The sequence below is a fragment of the Lutra lutra genome, chromosome 2, assembly GCF_902655055.1.
Source record: "Lutra lutra chromosome 2, mLutLut1.2, whole genome shotgun sequence".
Taxonomy (NCBI): Eukaryota; Metazoa; Chordata; class Mammalia; order Carnivora; family Mustelidae; genus Lutra; species Lutra lutra.
Window position 1 is genome coordinate 145,354,560 of NC_062279.1, and position 14,260 is coordinate 145,368,819.

Here is a 14,260-nt window from a genome sequence, read left to right on the forward strand (position 1 = left end):
AAGACTTTGGCACTTTAAGCCCTCAGATCGTTTTATCGTCATGATAAAAGGTGTACTTAAAACAATTTTTTTAAAAAAGATTTTATGTATTTATTTATTGGTCAGAGAGAGAGAGAAAGCACAAGCATGGAGAGGCAGAGAGAGAAGCAGGCTCCCTGCTGAGCAAGGAGCCCCACATGGGACTCGATCCCAGGATCCTGGGATCATGACCTGAGCTGAAGGCAGCGGCTTAACCCACTGAGCCACCCAGGCGCCCCTTAAAACAACTTTTCAAGTTATGATGAGTGCATGCTTAAAGTAATAAAAGAAAAAAAAAAGGTGTAAAGTGAAAGTACCCCCAACTCATTTTCACTCCCCCTGGGTGAGAGTTTCCTGTGTTACCTTCCAGAAAATTTCATTGTCAACATATCTAGCTGCCCCTTAAAATTCATTTTCAGTTATTCCTCATTTGTTAGAGAAATAGGTACTTCTTTGTCAGTTAAAGCTCAAAGGGGAACACCTACCAATTGCATTGCAGCTTATACGGTCTGGTGACTCTAGGCACGGTCGCCCCGTACTCGTCCCCATGTGCTCACTGTCTGCTCCAGGCAGCCTCAACAGCCCTCTCTGCCCTAGACACCCGATATGGCCTCCCTACCCTGGTTCTCTGCCCATCCTGTCTCCTCTGCCTAGAGCAACCTCAGCTTCATTTCCATCTGTTCCTCTCCTACCCAGCATGCCTTCTGGAATTTTCCATGTATTCTTATGACTCCTCATTAGGGGGAGTCAGCATCGTCTGCCCAGTGAGTAACACAGCCAGACAGCCTCAGGGGCTCCAGCACCGGCCTGTCTCCACCACAGCCAATTCCTGGAATGATCTATCTTGTGCTTGCCAGCCTCCCCAGGCCAGGAGACAAGGGACCGGCACACTTTGCTGCCTCCACAGAGCTGGGCTCAGAGCCTACGTGCCCCAGGAACACAGAAGTAAAAGCCTTTGCGAGAGACAGACACAGGAGCCACACTCCAGCAACACAGAAAAATCCAGCACCCAGATAGATCAGACTCCTGCAGCTGCTGTCATCTGTCACCACGCCTGGTGATGTTGAGGGATAGAACTCATCCCGCCACAGTCCTGGAGACCAGAAGTCCACAAGCAGCCTGGGGGGCGGGGAATGAAGGTGTTGGCAGGACCAAGCTTCCTCCGGAGGCTCTAGGGGAGAACCTGTTCCTGGCCCCTTCTGGCCCCTTCTAGCATCTTCCAGTGGCTGATGGCATCCCTAGGCCCATGGCCACATCTCTTGTACCTCATCTGCTGTGGTCATGTGAACTTTTCTTCTGTCTCCCTCTTATAAGGCCCCCTGTGGCTATCTGATGCCCTTATTTCATCACATCCCCAAAGAGCCACCACTTTGCCTGTAAGGTAATATTCGTGGGTCCCAGGGACTGGGACCTAGATCTCTGGAGGATGAACATTTTTCAGTCTCCCATGCCCAGTGAGATGAAGTTTCAAAACCATTATTCACCCTCCACCCCTGAAAACAAATACTTACATTAAGTGGTGAGAATGGAAGGTCCTCCCTCTCCAATCTGTTTCCTGGTGTGCCTGGTCCTGATGGAAGACAGGTGGCATCAGTTAGAAAGCATCTGGGGGGGGGGGTGATCACCTTGAGGGTTGGGAGTGCTTCTCTGAGGCTAAGAAGTGACTCCAGGCTCCTTCTGGAGAACCAGTGTTTGGCTTCAGCCGCTCAGTTCCCACTGAGTTCTGAGTGCCCCTAAAACCCACGACGCTGACCTGTACGAACGATGAGCCAGAAACCAGAAGAAAATGAAGAGTTCCTTCTTCTGATTAGCATGGCAGATTCTAGGTGATGTTGAAAAAATTCTTTGTTGTAATTAATAGATTTTTATAGGGTAAGCTTTAAACAATTGCCATGTTTTGCATCAGGCAGTAATACAACTTGTTTTTTTTAAAAACAAAGCTCTGTTAGAAGTAAGTAGGACGAGGTGTTCTCTGCTAAGTCTGACAAGCGGCATCTTTAGGGAGGAAAACACCAGCAGGAAATGATAGCTGCCCTCAGTGGACCCTTGGCCAAATGTCCCAGGGTCCAGTTTTCTTAGCTGGGATATTCACGATGAGGACCGGAGGTCCCACTGAGCTCAGCGGGTTGTATGCTAATAGTTAGGGGCTAGATCAGTGGTTTGCAGTTTGATGGTTTTTTATCTGCAGGGGCTTGATTAAAAACATGTGTGAGGTAGAAACCCAGTATATACAATGCACCAGAGTGGAGAGGCCTATGGACTAACTTGATATTTTGCTTGTTTTTGTAAATAAAGTTTTATCGGCACACCACACATCCCATTTATGGCTGCTTTCCTGCTTCAACCACAGAGTTGAGCGGGGGTGACAGAGACCACATGGCCCACAAAATGTAAAATATTTACAGTCTAACCATTATAGGGGTTTGCTAATCCCCGCTCTGGATGAAGCTGGGGTGGGGAGGCTTTGCTGCTGAGCAAAAAGTGGGGGATACCCAGTGTGAATGCTCGCTGAACTCTTGCCATGTGCTGGGTACCAAGCACCATGCTCCCTATGATTTAGTCCTCTGCTCTGCACCAAGTCCTGCCCAGAGGGACCCATTATGGCCCAGTTTTCATATGAGGACACTGAGGCACAGAGAGCTAAGTCACAGAACCATGACGAGGCAGAGCTGGGATTTGAACCAGGCACTTGGTCTGGAAAGCCCGCACCCTAACCACTGAGGAGAGAGCTCAGGTGGGAGCAAGAAGTAGCAGTGCCGGGGACAGATGGGCTCTGCGGGGTGGGGGGGAGCCCTGGGGATGCTGCCCAGCCCCCAGCACGGAGAGGGAACAACACTCCCCAGGGGCGGTCAATGAAAAGCCCACTTCCCTGGATCTGAGCTCCCAGACCCCTGCTGGTGAGGACTCTGCTTAGTGGGCACACACCGCCAGGAGGAGACTGGTGCCACCCGGGCTTATGATGACTGCCAGTGAGTGGGAAGAGACAAAGAATAGGAAGTGCCCTCCGTGGTGAAGGTGTGGTGAGTAGACTTTCAATAAATGGAGCTCCCCTCTCTTCCTTCAGCTGGTACCCCCAGAGCTGGATCCCAAGGCAAGGATTTTGGCATGAGTGGTTTTATTTTTTATTTACTTATTTTTTTTGTGGGTGGTGATGCCAGGAAGCATTGGTGGGGCAGGGTGGCGGTGAATGGAGGACGGGAAGAAAGACAGAGCAGGTGTCTTTCTAGCCAGGGACCATCACAGTCCCTCTATAGGACAAAGGGTTCACACCCAAAAGATACAAGGGTGCAGCTTTTAAATAGGAGGTGACTGGTGTGAACACTGGTGAGGCTAAGGCTAACTCCCAGGCTTTCCAAACACACCTCCTGCTGTCAAGCATCCCCCTCAGGGTCAGGGAGCGCTAGCTCCAGCCCCGTCCCCCCGGCCCCCCCACCCCCGGCCCGGCCCCACTCACCCAACAGTGCGTGAGCCTCTTGAGCCGCTTGTCTCCGCAGGAAGGCTCTGCACGCCTGGGAGCTCTGGTAGGCCTGCAGCTCACGTATGTAGCGTTGCTTGTCTTCATCTGCCTCATAAACATACCTCTGAAGAAGGAGCACGGTGGTGATTCTCAGACTCTCCTCATCTGGGAGAGTGGTGGGGGGCAGAGGGGGGTCCTCCTCCAATTTGCCTTGAGTTCTCTAGAAAGGTCCCAGGAAGCTACTACCCAGCTTCTGCTTGCACATCCCTGGGGTGGGGCCCTCACTACCTACCAGTCAGTTCATTCCTTGTCTGAGGAATGCTTGTTTGGACCTACAGAAGGTTTTCTTCCAATCAACTGGAACCTGCCCCTCCCCCCATTCTGAGGCTTTTGCCATTCTGCCATGTGTGATCTGGTGACTGCAGAGGAGGGTGGCACTACCAGGTCCCTCTTGATGGGCATGCCACTTCCATTCAATCATCACTCATCCAGGAAAAAAAAAAAAAAACAGTGCTTTACCCTGCGCAGCGTGCTGGGCTGGGCACTGGTGATAAAGAGACAAATCAGAGCCGGCCCCAAGCTACCCGCTTTGGCTACTGTTTTCCCTCCATCAGAAACACCCATCGCACCTTTCCTCCTCTGGCCAAATCATACTCATCCTACAAGATCCATCATAGAGCATTTACTTACCTTCTCGAGAATCTTTTTCTGACGTCCCCAGGCTGGGCTGGGCGCTACCACACCAGGAACCTCCTGGAACTCACCAGTCTCTGGTACAGACTGTGTCCTGGGCAACCCTCACCCTAGATTGGATGCCACCACCTCAGGGGTCCTGACCCCCTTGACTGTGAGCCCCTGAAGGCAGGGATTTTGACTGATCTCCAGCCACACCAGGCTGGTGCAACCCAGGGACACAGGGGGACAGTGTGAGCAATGTGAGGGACAAAAGTTTCCCCTAAGAACACTTGTCTGGTAATGAATACTCACAGTGGTTATTTACTTTAGGCACTTGGTAATTTAAATAAATAATCATGTTATTAAGTTAAAATTATTTTGAAGCATTGATATGCTAGCTGGTCCTTCTAAAGTGGGGAGCAGACAGTTCTCCAGATGGCCTCTTTCCTCAGGCTTCTAGGCCCTCTTTCCACCTGTCAGGTGGCACACAGCCCCGGCCCCGTTCTTGCAGGGACTCAGGTCCCACCAAGGGGACAGCTGACAATGGTGTAAGGCAGAGTTTTTAAAACTAGGCTTTGGAGGAGTTCCAAGCTTGGCAGCTGGTGCAGGGAGAGGGTGAAGGATTTCTGAAATCATGAAAATAGTTCAGAGACCCCCTAAAACCTTGGATCAGAGACTCTGACTCTGGCTGTCCCACCAGACATGCTCTAGGCTTTGCCGTTACTCTGCTAATTTGCATAACAAATCAGCCGCTCAGACTGGAATGTTAGGGGTTTAAGTCACTGTAACAGGTGGGGACCTACCCTAACAATCTTCACCCAACTGTAATGGCAATAGTTTTGTTTTGATTGGTTTGATGTGTTAGAATGTGTGTGGTGGGGACAATTCCTCCCCACTCCTGATGTTTCCATTGGCTCAACACTCTTGACCTCTCCTGCACCCCTGGAAGGAGTGGCTTCTCTGAGTCATAAGCCAGAGCCAGAATCAGAGATGCTCAGTGGAGTCCTGCCTTCTCTCCCCTCCTCTGAGACCCATTCTCTAGCTCTTGGCCACAGTCAGGGGTCTGCCCTGTCCAGGATGGCCGGGTTGTCCAGTGTCTGGCCACTGGATCTATTTTCCAAGTGGTTGTAAAGTTGGGTTGTAAGACGAGGGTTGATATGGACACCCCCACCCCAAATAAGGACTTCTCTGTAATAGTTAACTTGAACTACAGGTTTTCTGTGGCCAAGACAAGTTGAGACTGAAGAGGTTTAAAGAAGTTCATCTCAGGATCATTGCATTTGACCCAGAGAAATGACACTCTGAAGGCAAGAGGCTGTTCTGGGAGAAGAATAGGCTTTGGGGTCCGATCTCCTTAGAGGGGTTTGGGAGGGCTTCTCAGAGGAGGTGATGTTGGGGTAGGCATGGCTTGACCAGTGTGGCTGACAAGTATAGAAAAGGGATGGCAGAAATTGACAGCGGACACATATGTCCTGCTAAAAGGGCTTTGGCTGTACCCCACAGGTTGGTGTTTCCTCCTCTGTGACCCCCAGAACATACTTCCATGGGAGGCTACAGGTGCTCACTGGAAAAGGGGTTCCATGTATAATTAGTTTGAGAAATGTCTCACCCTAGAGCTAAGTCTCGGAGACTTTCATGGCCCTGAAGTGCTTTCCTCTGTCTCTCCCTCCATGCCTCCCTCCATGAGAGCATGGGCCTCTGCTGAAATACTTTCTAAGTGAACAGAATCATATCAAGTGCTCCCAAAACATTCTGCAGAGGGGAAAACCTATCTCATGTGACTTAGTGCAGAATTTCCTAAACTTATTGGACAACTCACCCACGTTTCATGGCTTAGTCATTCTGCTCAACCCAGTTTGCTAAATGGTGGGAGCCAAAACCCGGGAGAACCAGCAATTGCTTTTAAGGAGTGGGCTGAGAGGCACCATATGCCTGGTTTCCAGAAGGTTCCCTATGGCTCCAATGTAAAGAGATGGGCTGGGAGAACAGCCTCAGATAGAGGCTGTTGGCAGAGGGGGCCGCTTCCTCCTTGTTCTACGCAGAAAAGGACTTACTTGCTTTTTCTCTTGAGACAGTTGAGCCCACTGAGCCGCCAACATCTTTGTGATTTCTGTAAAAGGCAGATCCGGATGCTTGGCCCTTAGCTGGCTCCTCTGCTCATTTAGGAAGATCACGTACCTGTGCCGGGAGTGGAACAAACAGGGGCTCTGAGCGACCGGCTGCAGGGGGTGGGGAGGGGCAGCGGGCCTAAGGGAGAGATTTCCAATTCCTGGTTGTCATAAAAATAAATAATGGCTTTGCCCATGTTTTCAATATAACCAGTGAATGGAGGTCAATTCAAGAAGGAGAAATACTTGAATGGCTGGCTTATCCAGAGACTCATGCAAGACAGAGGAGCCAGAGAAGGCTCCCCAAGGGAAGGGCATGAGGCATGCCAAAAGGCTCAAGTCTGAGCCTCAGTTTCTCCCTCTGTGGAATGGACAGACATAATGCCACCTGTCCACAGGGTTACAGGAGATGGAAAAGAAGGCTTTCACTCTGAGATACATGGGGATAAAGGGAAAAGAGCAGAAACGTCCAGAACAGCAGGGTGACCTGCAAATCAGTGGGGAGTGACTGTCATGGGACCTGTTTTCTGCAGCCCAAGATGCCAGGATGACAAGGGACAAGGTTTTGGGCACTGGGAAGGGCATCTTGAGCCCAGAGCACCCATATCAGTAAGCCTGGAAACCCCCAAAACACATGGCCCCAAACACACCATCTTCTGGTCTGTGACACGCAGCTCTTCTGTCCTCTCCTTTTGAGCATCAGAATGTTATTACAGCTTAAAGAACTAACAACCCACATCCCTTCCCTGTGGTGTGAGGTCCCCAGTGGAAAACAGATCAAGGCTAAGATGGTCATGGCCAGGCCCTCCACACATGGTCACTGTCTTAACACCCTGTCAGGCAGGCTGCCCCATCCTTACCCTGTCACAGGAGCACGGGGAACAGAAAAATCCCTTGCGGGTTTCCTTTTCTTGCCTTTGGGCCAGCCGCCTTTCCTTTTCTGAAACAGAAATAGCAGAGAGGAAAATCTCGAGACCATTTAGCAGATTCCCATCACAACTTACAACAATAATGGCAGGACACTAAAGTCTCCTCTCAGTCCCTGTGTCCTCTCACTTCCTAGCAACTCTGCAGAGTAGAGATAAGCCCCTGAACACAAGGGGACCAAGGCATAGAGATGCGAATCTCTGCCCCAGTTCCCAGCAGGTGCAGGAGTCTGGACGATGTCCCTTCTCATCCAAGCTGTGGAATGTTCATCAGGTGAGATCAAAAAGCAACCCAAGGTTTAGGTAACTAATTTCCCTGCGGTAGGGTGGGGAAGGCAAACCTCAGCACTGGGGCGGGGGATGGGCAGGGGCCAAAGGTTAACAGCCGAGCTTGACTGAAGCCCAGCCCAGTTCACATCTCAGCTCTGCCACTTACCTGCTGTCTGACCCTGGGCAAGTAAGGAACATCCCTGTGCCTCAGTTTCCCCACTTGTAAAATGGAGATTAGGATAGCCTTTACCTGTGGGCTGTGGTAAAGACTAAATGTCCTAATATATGTATAGTTCTTAAAACAGGACCAGGCACCCAGGAAGTGCTCACTCAGTGCAGGCTGCTAAGATTGAAGCCAATCTTGGGAGAGAGACCCAAGTTGGAGACTTACTCTTCCATTCATTGTGTGTGTTGGATCCATGGGCAGTGACTGAGCCCTTGCTATCCTCAGGGCTCTGTGCCTGCTCAGAGTCTAGATGGCTGAAGAGGACCCAGGTCTTGCCCTCCAGCAGCTCACAGCCCAGCCACGGAGGCTGACTTGTACATTCGTTACAAGAGATAGGGGTTACAGAGCGACAGACAGGGTGTCCTTGCTCTCAGGGCTTGGATTCCAAGTTTCCCAAACCAAACACACACATGTGCCCAGAATCGTAGAGAGAACTGAGAATGTGTCCTTGTAAGCCTCTGTTTCAACTGTTCCAGCATTTCTGTTCAACGCTTCCCCCCGATATGCCCGTCTCAGCCTGGGAAGCAGTTAGCATCAAGGGGCTTAAGGAGCAGGAGGGCCGAGCTCAGGCCAGGAAGAGGCATAGAGCCAGGGTAGCAAACGTGTGTAATGAAATGGTGCTTCAGAGCACCTAGCAAGCTGCCAGGCATACAGTAGGTGCACAATAATGACACTCTCCCTGGCTCCCTTCCGATAGCAGGGTCTATGCTGACCCCTGGAGTCCGAAAGTGAAAGACAATTTGTTCAGGACCCTGGACAGCTCCCAGGGGCTGGGGTCACCTCTGATTGAACACTTCGGGAAACCACCCCCATTACAGTGGAGTTCACCAAGGTCTTCCCAACACGTGTGTTTCTGAATGTGAATCTCACATTCCCCAGTGAAAGCAAAGATTATCGTCATCCCATGCCACGGGAAGACACTCAGGAAGATGGTGTGATTGGCCGCTGAGGGGCTGTGCCAAGCTGAGAGCCGGGAGCATGCCATGGTTTCTGTTAAAGCAGTATGTCCTGAAGGAGACCCCAAAGCTGCCTGGGGCCAAGTGGGATGTGGGCCAGGTCATGTCTGCCCTGCCTCATAGCCAGAGCTACCCCTTCTCCCTCCCTGCTCTGCTCCTCTGCTGTAGCACAGAGGGGGAGTCGTTTGTTTCTGATTAGAGGAAATATTCCCATGTGTTTTATTGTACTTCTCTATCTCCTTGTTCTATAAATCAAAAATCAAAATAAGGGTGCTTGTTAATCATTTCATAGCCATCCTTGGCCCTTTGTTTCAGCTTCTTTATTACAAGATAATCTTTCCAGAGTGTTTTCTTAGTTTGCCCACAAACTATAGTCATGGAGACAGAGGCACTTGGGATATGTCTCTCTGCAGCCTTTTGTTCCTCCTCCATTTCTCACACAGAATTTGCCCTTAATTGACTTGGCCCTAAATAGAGGCACGTACGCAGTGAGCTAGTCATTAGCACAGGCTGCTACTGCATGAAGAACTTTCCCACGCACTTGAGGACATCCATTAAAAAGAAGAAGGCAGCACAGAACACGGTGAGCAAGACAAGAGTGAAAAAAAAAACCAGGGTGGTGGAAAGTGGAGCAGAAAGCCCACTTTCAGCAGAGCAGAGACCGAAGGGGGAAATCCCTTCTGAGAGGATTCTTGACCAGCACAGACCTTTCATATTTAAATTGCAACAGATGGTGAATTTTGGATATTTGGTTTAATAGATAGAATTTTACAAAGAAAAGCTCCTCTGGGAGTCAGCAGGGTAGAGTGGGAGGTACAAGGGGCCAGAGTGACAGACCTGGCTCCCGCCCCCTCTCCCCCTACCCCAGCTCTGAGCCACCTTCAGTCTGAGAGCTTTCCTTATCCCTGCAGCTCCTACCTATGATGCAAAAGGCAGCACAGGGGCCCTGAACTAGTGTTTGTAAAGGGCTAGAACAGGACCAGGCACCTAGCAGGGACTCTGCACGTGTGTCTTCTCCTTGCCTGGGAGGGAAGACCTCAAGGACATGCTCATGAACAGGATTCTACAAGGAGACTGAGCATCAAAGAGAAAAATAGTTTAGTTTATGCAACTTTTCATGTCCTTCCTTTGGGAACCAGACCAAAGCTCAGAAATGCTTAAGAAAAGACTCTCGACTTCTGTGCATTTTACAGTCAACTCCCCAGCAAATTTTGTGGACTGGCTATTTGCAAGAGGACAGTAGGTGTTTAGCTAAAGGACTGGCAGCCCTACCCCCCACCCCAGCCTACTGCTGCTTCTGAGCAGTGAGTGTGATTATTGCAAGATGGTACCTGCATTGCATGGTTCTAGACACCTTGAGAAAGGTTAAACTGTTAAAACCTGGGTCCCTGCCTTTAGACAGCATGGTCCTTTTAAATCAGAATTCTAGTTCATTTGTTTCTGAAATAAACCAACACTGCAAAAGCAGTGCTTTCTTTCTTTCTTTTTTTTTTTAAATGGAAGGCTATTAGACACCAGTGACACCCCCTAGCCTAATTGCTCATCTCAGCTTTAACCAGCTTTGTAGACTAGAAGCCTCAGAGATAATTGATGATTCTGTGTTGGAATGGAGGGTGGTGGTCCAGGAGTAAAACAGTTCAGATGTGAGTCCCAATGTCTCCACGGACTGGCTGTGGAACCTCGAGGACATTACCTAACCTCTCTGGGCCCTGGTGTCCTTCTCAGTGCATGGAGATGCCAGTTCTCCCCTTGCTGGCTGTAAGTGTTCTATAGGCTAGGACAGGTGCCAGGGCCCAGGAAGCCTATGAAGTGTCTGGTACTGTGATTGAAGTCAGCCCTCCTGTGTTCTAATCCTGTTCTACTGCCTTCTGTGCCTGTTGCCTCCGGAAAGTCCGTAGACCTTTATGGGTGCACCTCCACCCAGAAAGTGGGGCTGGCTTGTGATGGTCACATGAGGAAGATATACACAAGAAAGTGCCACCATGATTGGAATTTAGCTTTGGCTTAAGGGGAGCCAAAACTGAATTAGGCTCCTCACACATCTCTCTGTGGCTCTGGCAGACATGGCCACTCATCTCCCCAGTATCCATTCTACCCTTTTTAATTAGGAATTGAGCCCTGATTTTTAGCTGGGTATATGGTCACCTGGAATCAATGTTTCTCAGCCTTCCTTGCAGCCAGGTGGGGCCATGTAACTAAGTTCTGGCCAATAAGGGCAAAGTAAAGTATGGTATGCAAATTCTGGCACACCTTCGTAAGAGGAAGGCATCTTTTTTGCCTCTTTCTCCCCCTTGCTGGCTGGAGGCAGACATGAGGGCTGGTGTTCAAGCAGCCACCTTGGACTATGAAGCAGCATGCTAAGGAGAGTAGAACAGTGAGATGGACAGAGTCTGGGCTTTTGCTGGTGGTGATGCCTCCACAGTGCCCCAAACCACCTTCCTCTATATGTCATTTACATGAGAAAGAAACAACTTTTGATGTTGTCTAAATCACTATGACTTGGGGGAGTTTTCTGTTATGTGAAGCTGAGACTCATACTAATGCATACAGAGGGCTGTTTTATTTTTGTGTTTCTAAGCAGACCTGGTCATCTCTTACTTGAACTATTACAATAATAAGGGGAAAAGAAAAAGAAATCATTGTACACCTTTTATGGAGCCGACCCTTTGGTGGGCGACCACTACTTAGACTTCAGCCTGAATCAGGCTATCTCCACGTGGGAACTGCTCACCCCAGAATGTTCACCAGTGACACTGAGTTTCCTGCAGTGGTTAGGCTCAGGAGCCAGACACTCAGAGCTTAAATCCTGCCATGCCATTTACTGTGTGACTCTGGGCAAGTTCCTTGACTTCTTTGTGCCTTAATTCCATCCTCACTGAAAAGAAGAGGTAAAAATACCAACCTCCAAGCGTTGAGAGCATTCAGAGACAAGCCACAGGAGTTCCCAGCCCAGAGCTCAGAACACGGGAGATGTTAAGCATGGAGGTCGTAACAATGCTGGCCCAGCACATGAACCCTCCGTGCCTGGCCTGGGTATAGCACTTGCCTTTGGCTCCCCTGTGTCCTGTTCCTTTGGGTTACCCCGGTTGGCCAGCACAACACACTGCATGGGCAGAGACGAGGGATCCCGGCAGTGGGTGCGGATCACAGAGCATCCTGGGGGCAGGCCACCTGTCTCATCTGGAGGTGGGAGAAGGGGTTTTGCAGGAGCTGAAACAGGAAGAAATGGCCCCGTAAGATCGGAGGTATTGAAATCACTGCCACCCCCTGGGTCTGTCTGGCACAGGCACTCTGTAATGCGACACGTGCATTTTCAGATGCTCACAAGTGACAGCCAACTCTGGAAACCAAAGTTGGCAGTCACTTTTCTGGGGCACAAACAGCAGCTACACACACAGAAACAAGGCAGGCTCCAGTGAGGGGTTATAGCCTGGTAAGCCATTTAAGCATTTAAATGGTTAAATGGGGGTGCCTGGGTGGCTCAGTTGGTTAAGCTTCAGCCTTCAGCTCAGGTCATCATCCCAGGGTCCTGGGATCAAGCCCAGCATCTCCCTGCTCAGCGGTTAGCCTGCTTCTCCCTCTACCCCTCCTCCTGCTTGTGATCTCTCTCTCTCTCTCTCTCTCTCTCATGCTTTCTCTTCTCACTCACATTTTTAAAAAATCTTTAAAAAAAAGAAAAATGGTTAAATGTAAAAAAATCATTTATAAATCGTTTATAAAACCAAATATCCCAAATCCACCATCTGTTGCAATTTAACATTTTAACCATTTAACCATTGTTAAAAGCGTGGACTCTGGAGCCAGACCCTCTGTGTTCAGACTCCAGCTCCCAGGGATGAGCTTCACATCATTAGCAACACACTTCACCCATAAGGACCACAGTTCCTGCTGCACATGTTGAGGCAGAATTCATGCCTGCCTCATGGAGGTGTGGAGAGGTCTATCCCACAACAAGTACTGATCAACAGGATGCCTACTGTGTGGTGGGCATGCAGACATGAGCGCACACAACAGGCAGAAATCCGGTTCTCCTGGAGCTGATGTTCTGGGGGGTGAGGATTAGACTAAAACTTGTAAAATACGCACAGGGCCCTTAGTAGTCTTTCATTTGGGGGGCATTTTAAACCGATGCATTAGCAGAAATCTATCCCTCAGGAACGTAGACTGTGGCCAAGTTATCCTCTGATCCCATTTTACATACTGGAGGGAGGTAGGGACGGGATGCTGTGTAGCTCGGGTCTAGTAGGTGCACAAGTGCGTGACTGTGCTTTCTCCAGCCTCTGCACACATGCAGGCCCGTGTGGAGATGGGGAAACCGAAGTACTGGGAAGCAGAGTGATCATCCAGAAAAACCCAGGTAGGGATGGCTTGGAACCTGGGTCTCCTGGCTGCCAGCCCAGTAGTCTGTTCTCCCCCACCTGTCCCGGTTGTGGCTCCCCGTGCTGAGGGGAATGTTACAGCTCTCAAGGTATGTCCTCAAGTGTGACCCCTTTAGTATCTTGTCTTATTTAACAAGCTATGATGCAGGAAATGCCCCCTGCCAAACTGTTCCAGGTACCAACTCATCCAAGAGAGGAAAGGCAGGAAGGAATCACTGACTTCCCTCTCAGCTTCCAAGGAAGAGGAAATGTGGCAAATGGTGATGACCAAACCCAGAGTTCTAGAACTTTCCTGGCCTGTCCCCATTTCTGTAGCCACATGGTCAAGGCCTTGTAATCCATTCACTGTTCTTTTTTGTTTTGTTTTTGTTTTAGATGGTATTTTTAAGCCATAACTCATGGGTATGGTGTAGAATTCAAAGGGGGTACCCATGGGGTAATGGTAAAAGCTAGAGCTAGCTCGCCCCTCTCCCATCCTGAAGCACTCAGGTCCCTCCTTGTTAGGGGGCACTGTTAGGGGGCACATCACAAGCCCTTCTGGAGCTAGTCTGCGAATTTACACACACTTCATCCTCCTGCACAATGGCAAACTAGTTGCGCTGAACTTAATTTGCTTCTATGCAAACTATGCTTTGGAGCTCCTTCTGCTGGCCATTTAGAGCCGCCACATTTTTTGGGAAGGCTACATCATATTTGCAGCATGGACAGGCCATGGTGCATTTAGCAACCCCTGGTAGAAAATCCAGGTTGTCCCTGGTCTTTGCACACATGGCATCACCTTCATGTGGTGGGTTCTCTAGGAATGGGATTGCTGGGTCAAAGGGCATGTGTCGTCCAGGTAGACCAGATAGACCGTGGCTGGCACAATCCCTTCCATGGAACTGTACCCATCTTATACCTGCCAACAGTGTAAGACTCACCTTCCTCCCAGAGATACCTTCCTCTGAGCCCAGAGATGACAGTCCCACCACCTCCCCCTCTGCTCACATCCCTCTATGACTCTCCCTTGACTTCAGCATGAAGTCCAAGTGTCCTGGTCTGGCATCTGAGGCTCCAGGAGGCTGGACCTTCATGCTCCTCCACCCCACATTCCTCCAACTGATATAAAGGACACTGAAAGGTAGAGTCAACATGGATGGCCAATAGACCCTGCGCGTGTATTATGCTGTTTAATCTTGAGCATGGCTCATCACCATGGTGACATCCATGGGCGGACAAGGAAGTTCAGGGAAGTCAGTGACCTTT

General features: G+C 49.9%; 1 protein-coding gene across 7 annotated transcripts in view; it reads right to left on the reverse strand.

Annotated features, from left to right (window-relative positions):
• LOC125093525 (high mobility group protein 20A-like) overlaps window positions 1-14,260 on the reverse strand; it is a 56,483-nt gene that overhangs the window by 23,646 nt on the left and 18,577 nt on the right. For all 7 annotated transcript variants that reach the window (XR_007125273.1, XR_007125275.1, XR_007125274.1 and 4 more), the window contains exons 2-6: window positions 11,683-11,846; window positions 7,119-7,198; window positions 6,205-6,328; window positions 3,473-3,599; window positions 1,530-1,588 (exon numbers count right to left, since the gene is read on the reverse strand). Coding sequence is in view for 4 of the 7 variants with exons in the window: in XM_047718841.1 (XP_047574797.1) it covers window positions 1,530-1,588; window positions 3,473-3,599; window positions 6,205-6,328; window positions 7,119-7,198; window positions 11,683-11,846 (554 nt within the window). In the remaining 3 variants the exon portion in view is untranslated. The remainder of the gene's footprint in view (window positions 1-1,529; window positions 1,589-3,472; window positions 3,600-6,204; window positions 6,329-7,118; window positions 7,199-11,682; window positions 11,847-14,260) is intronic.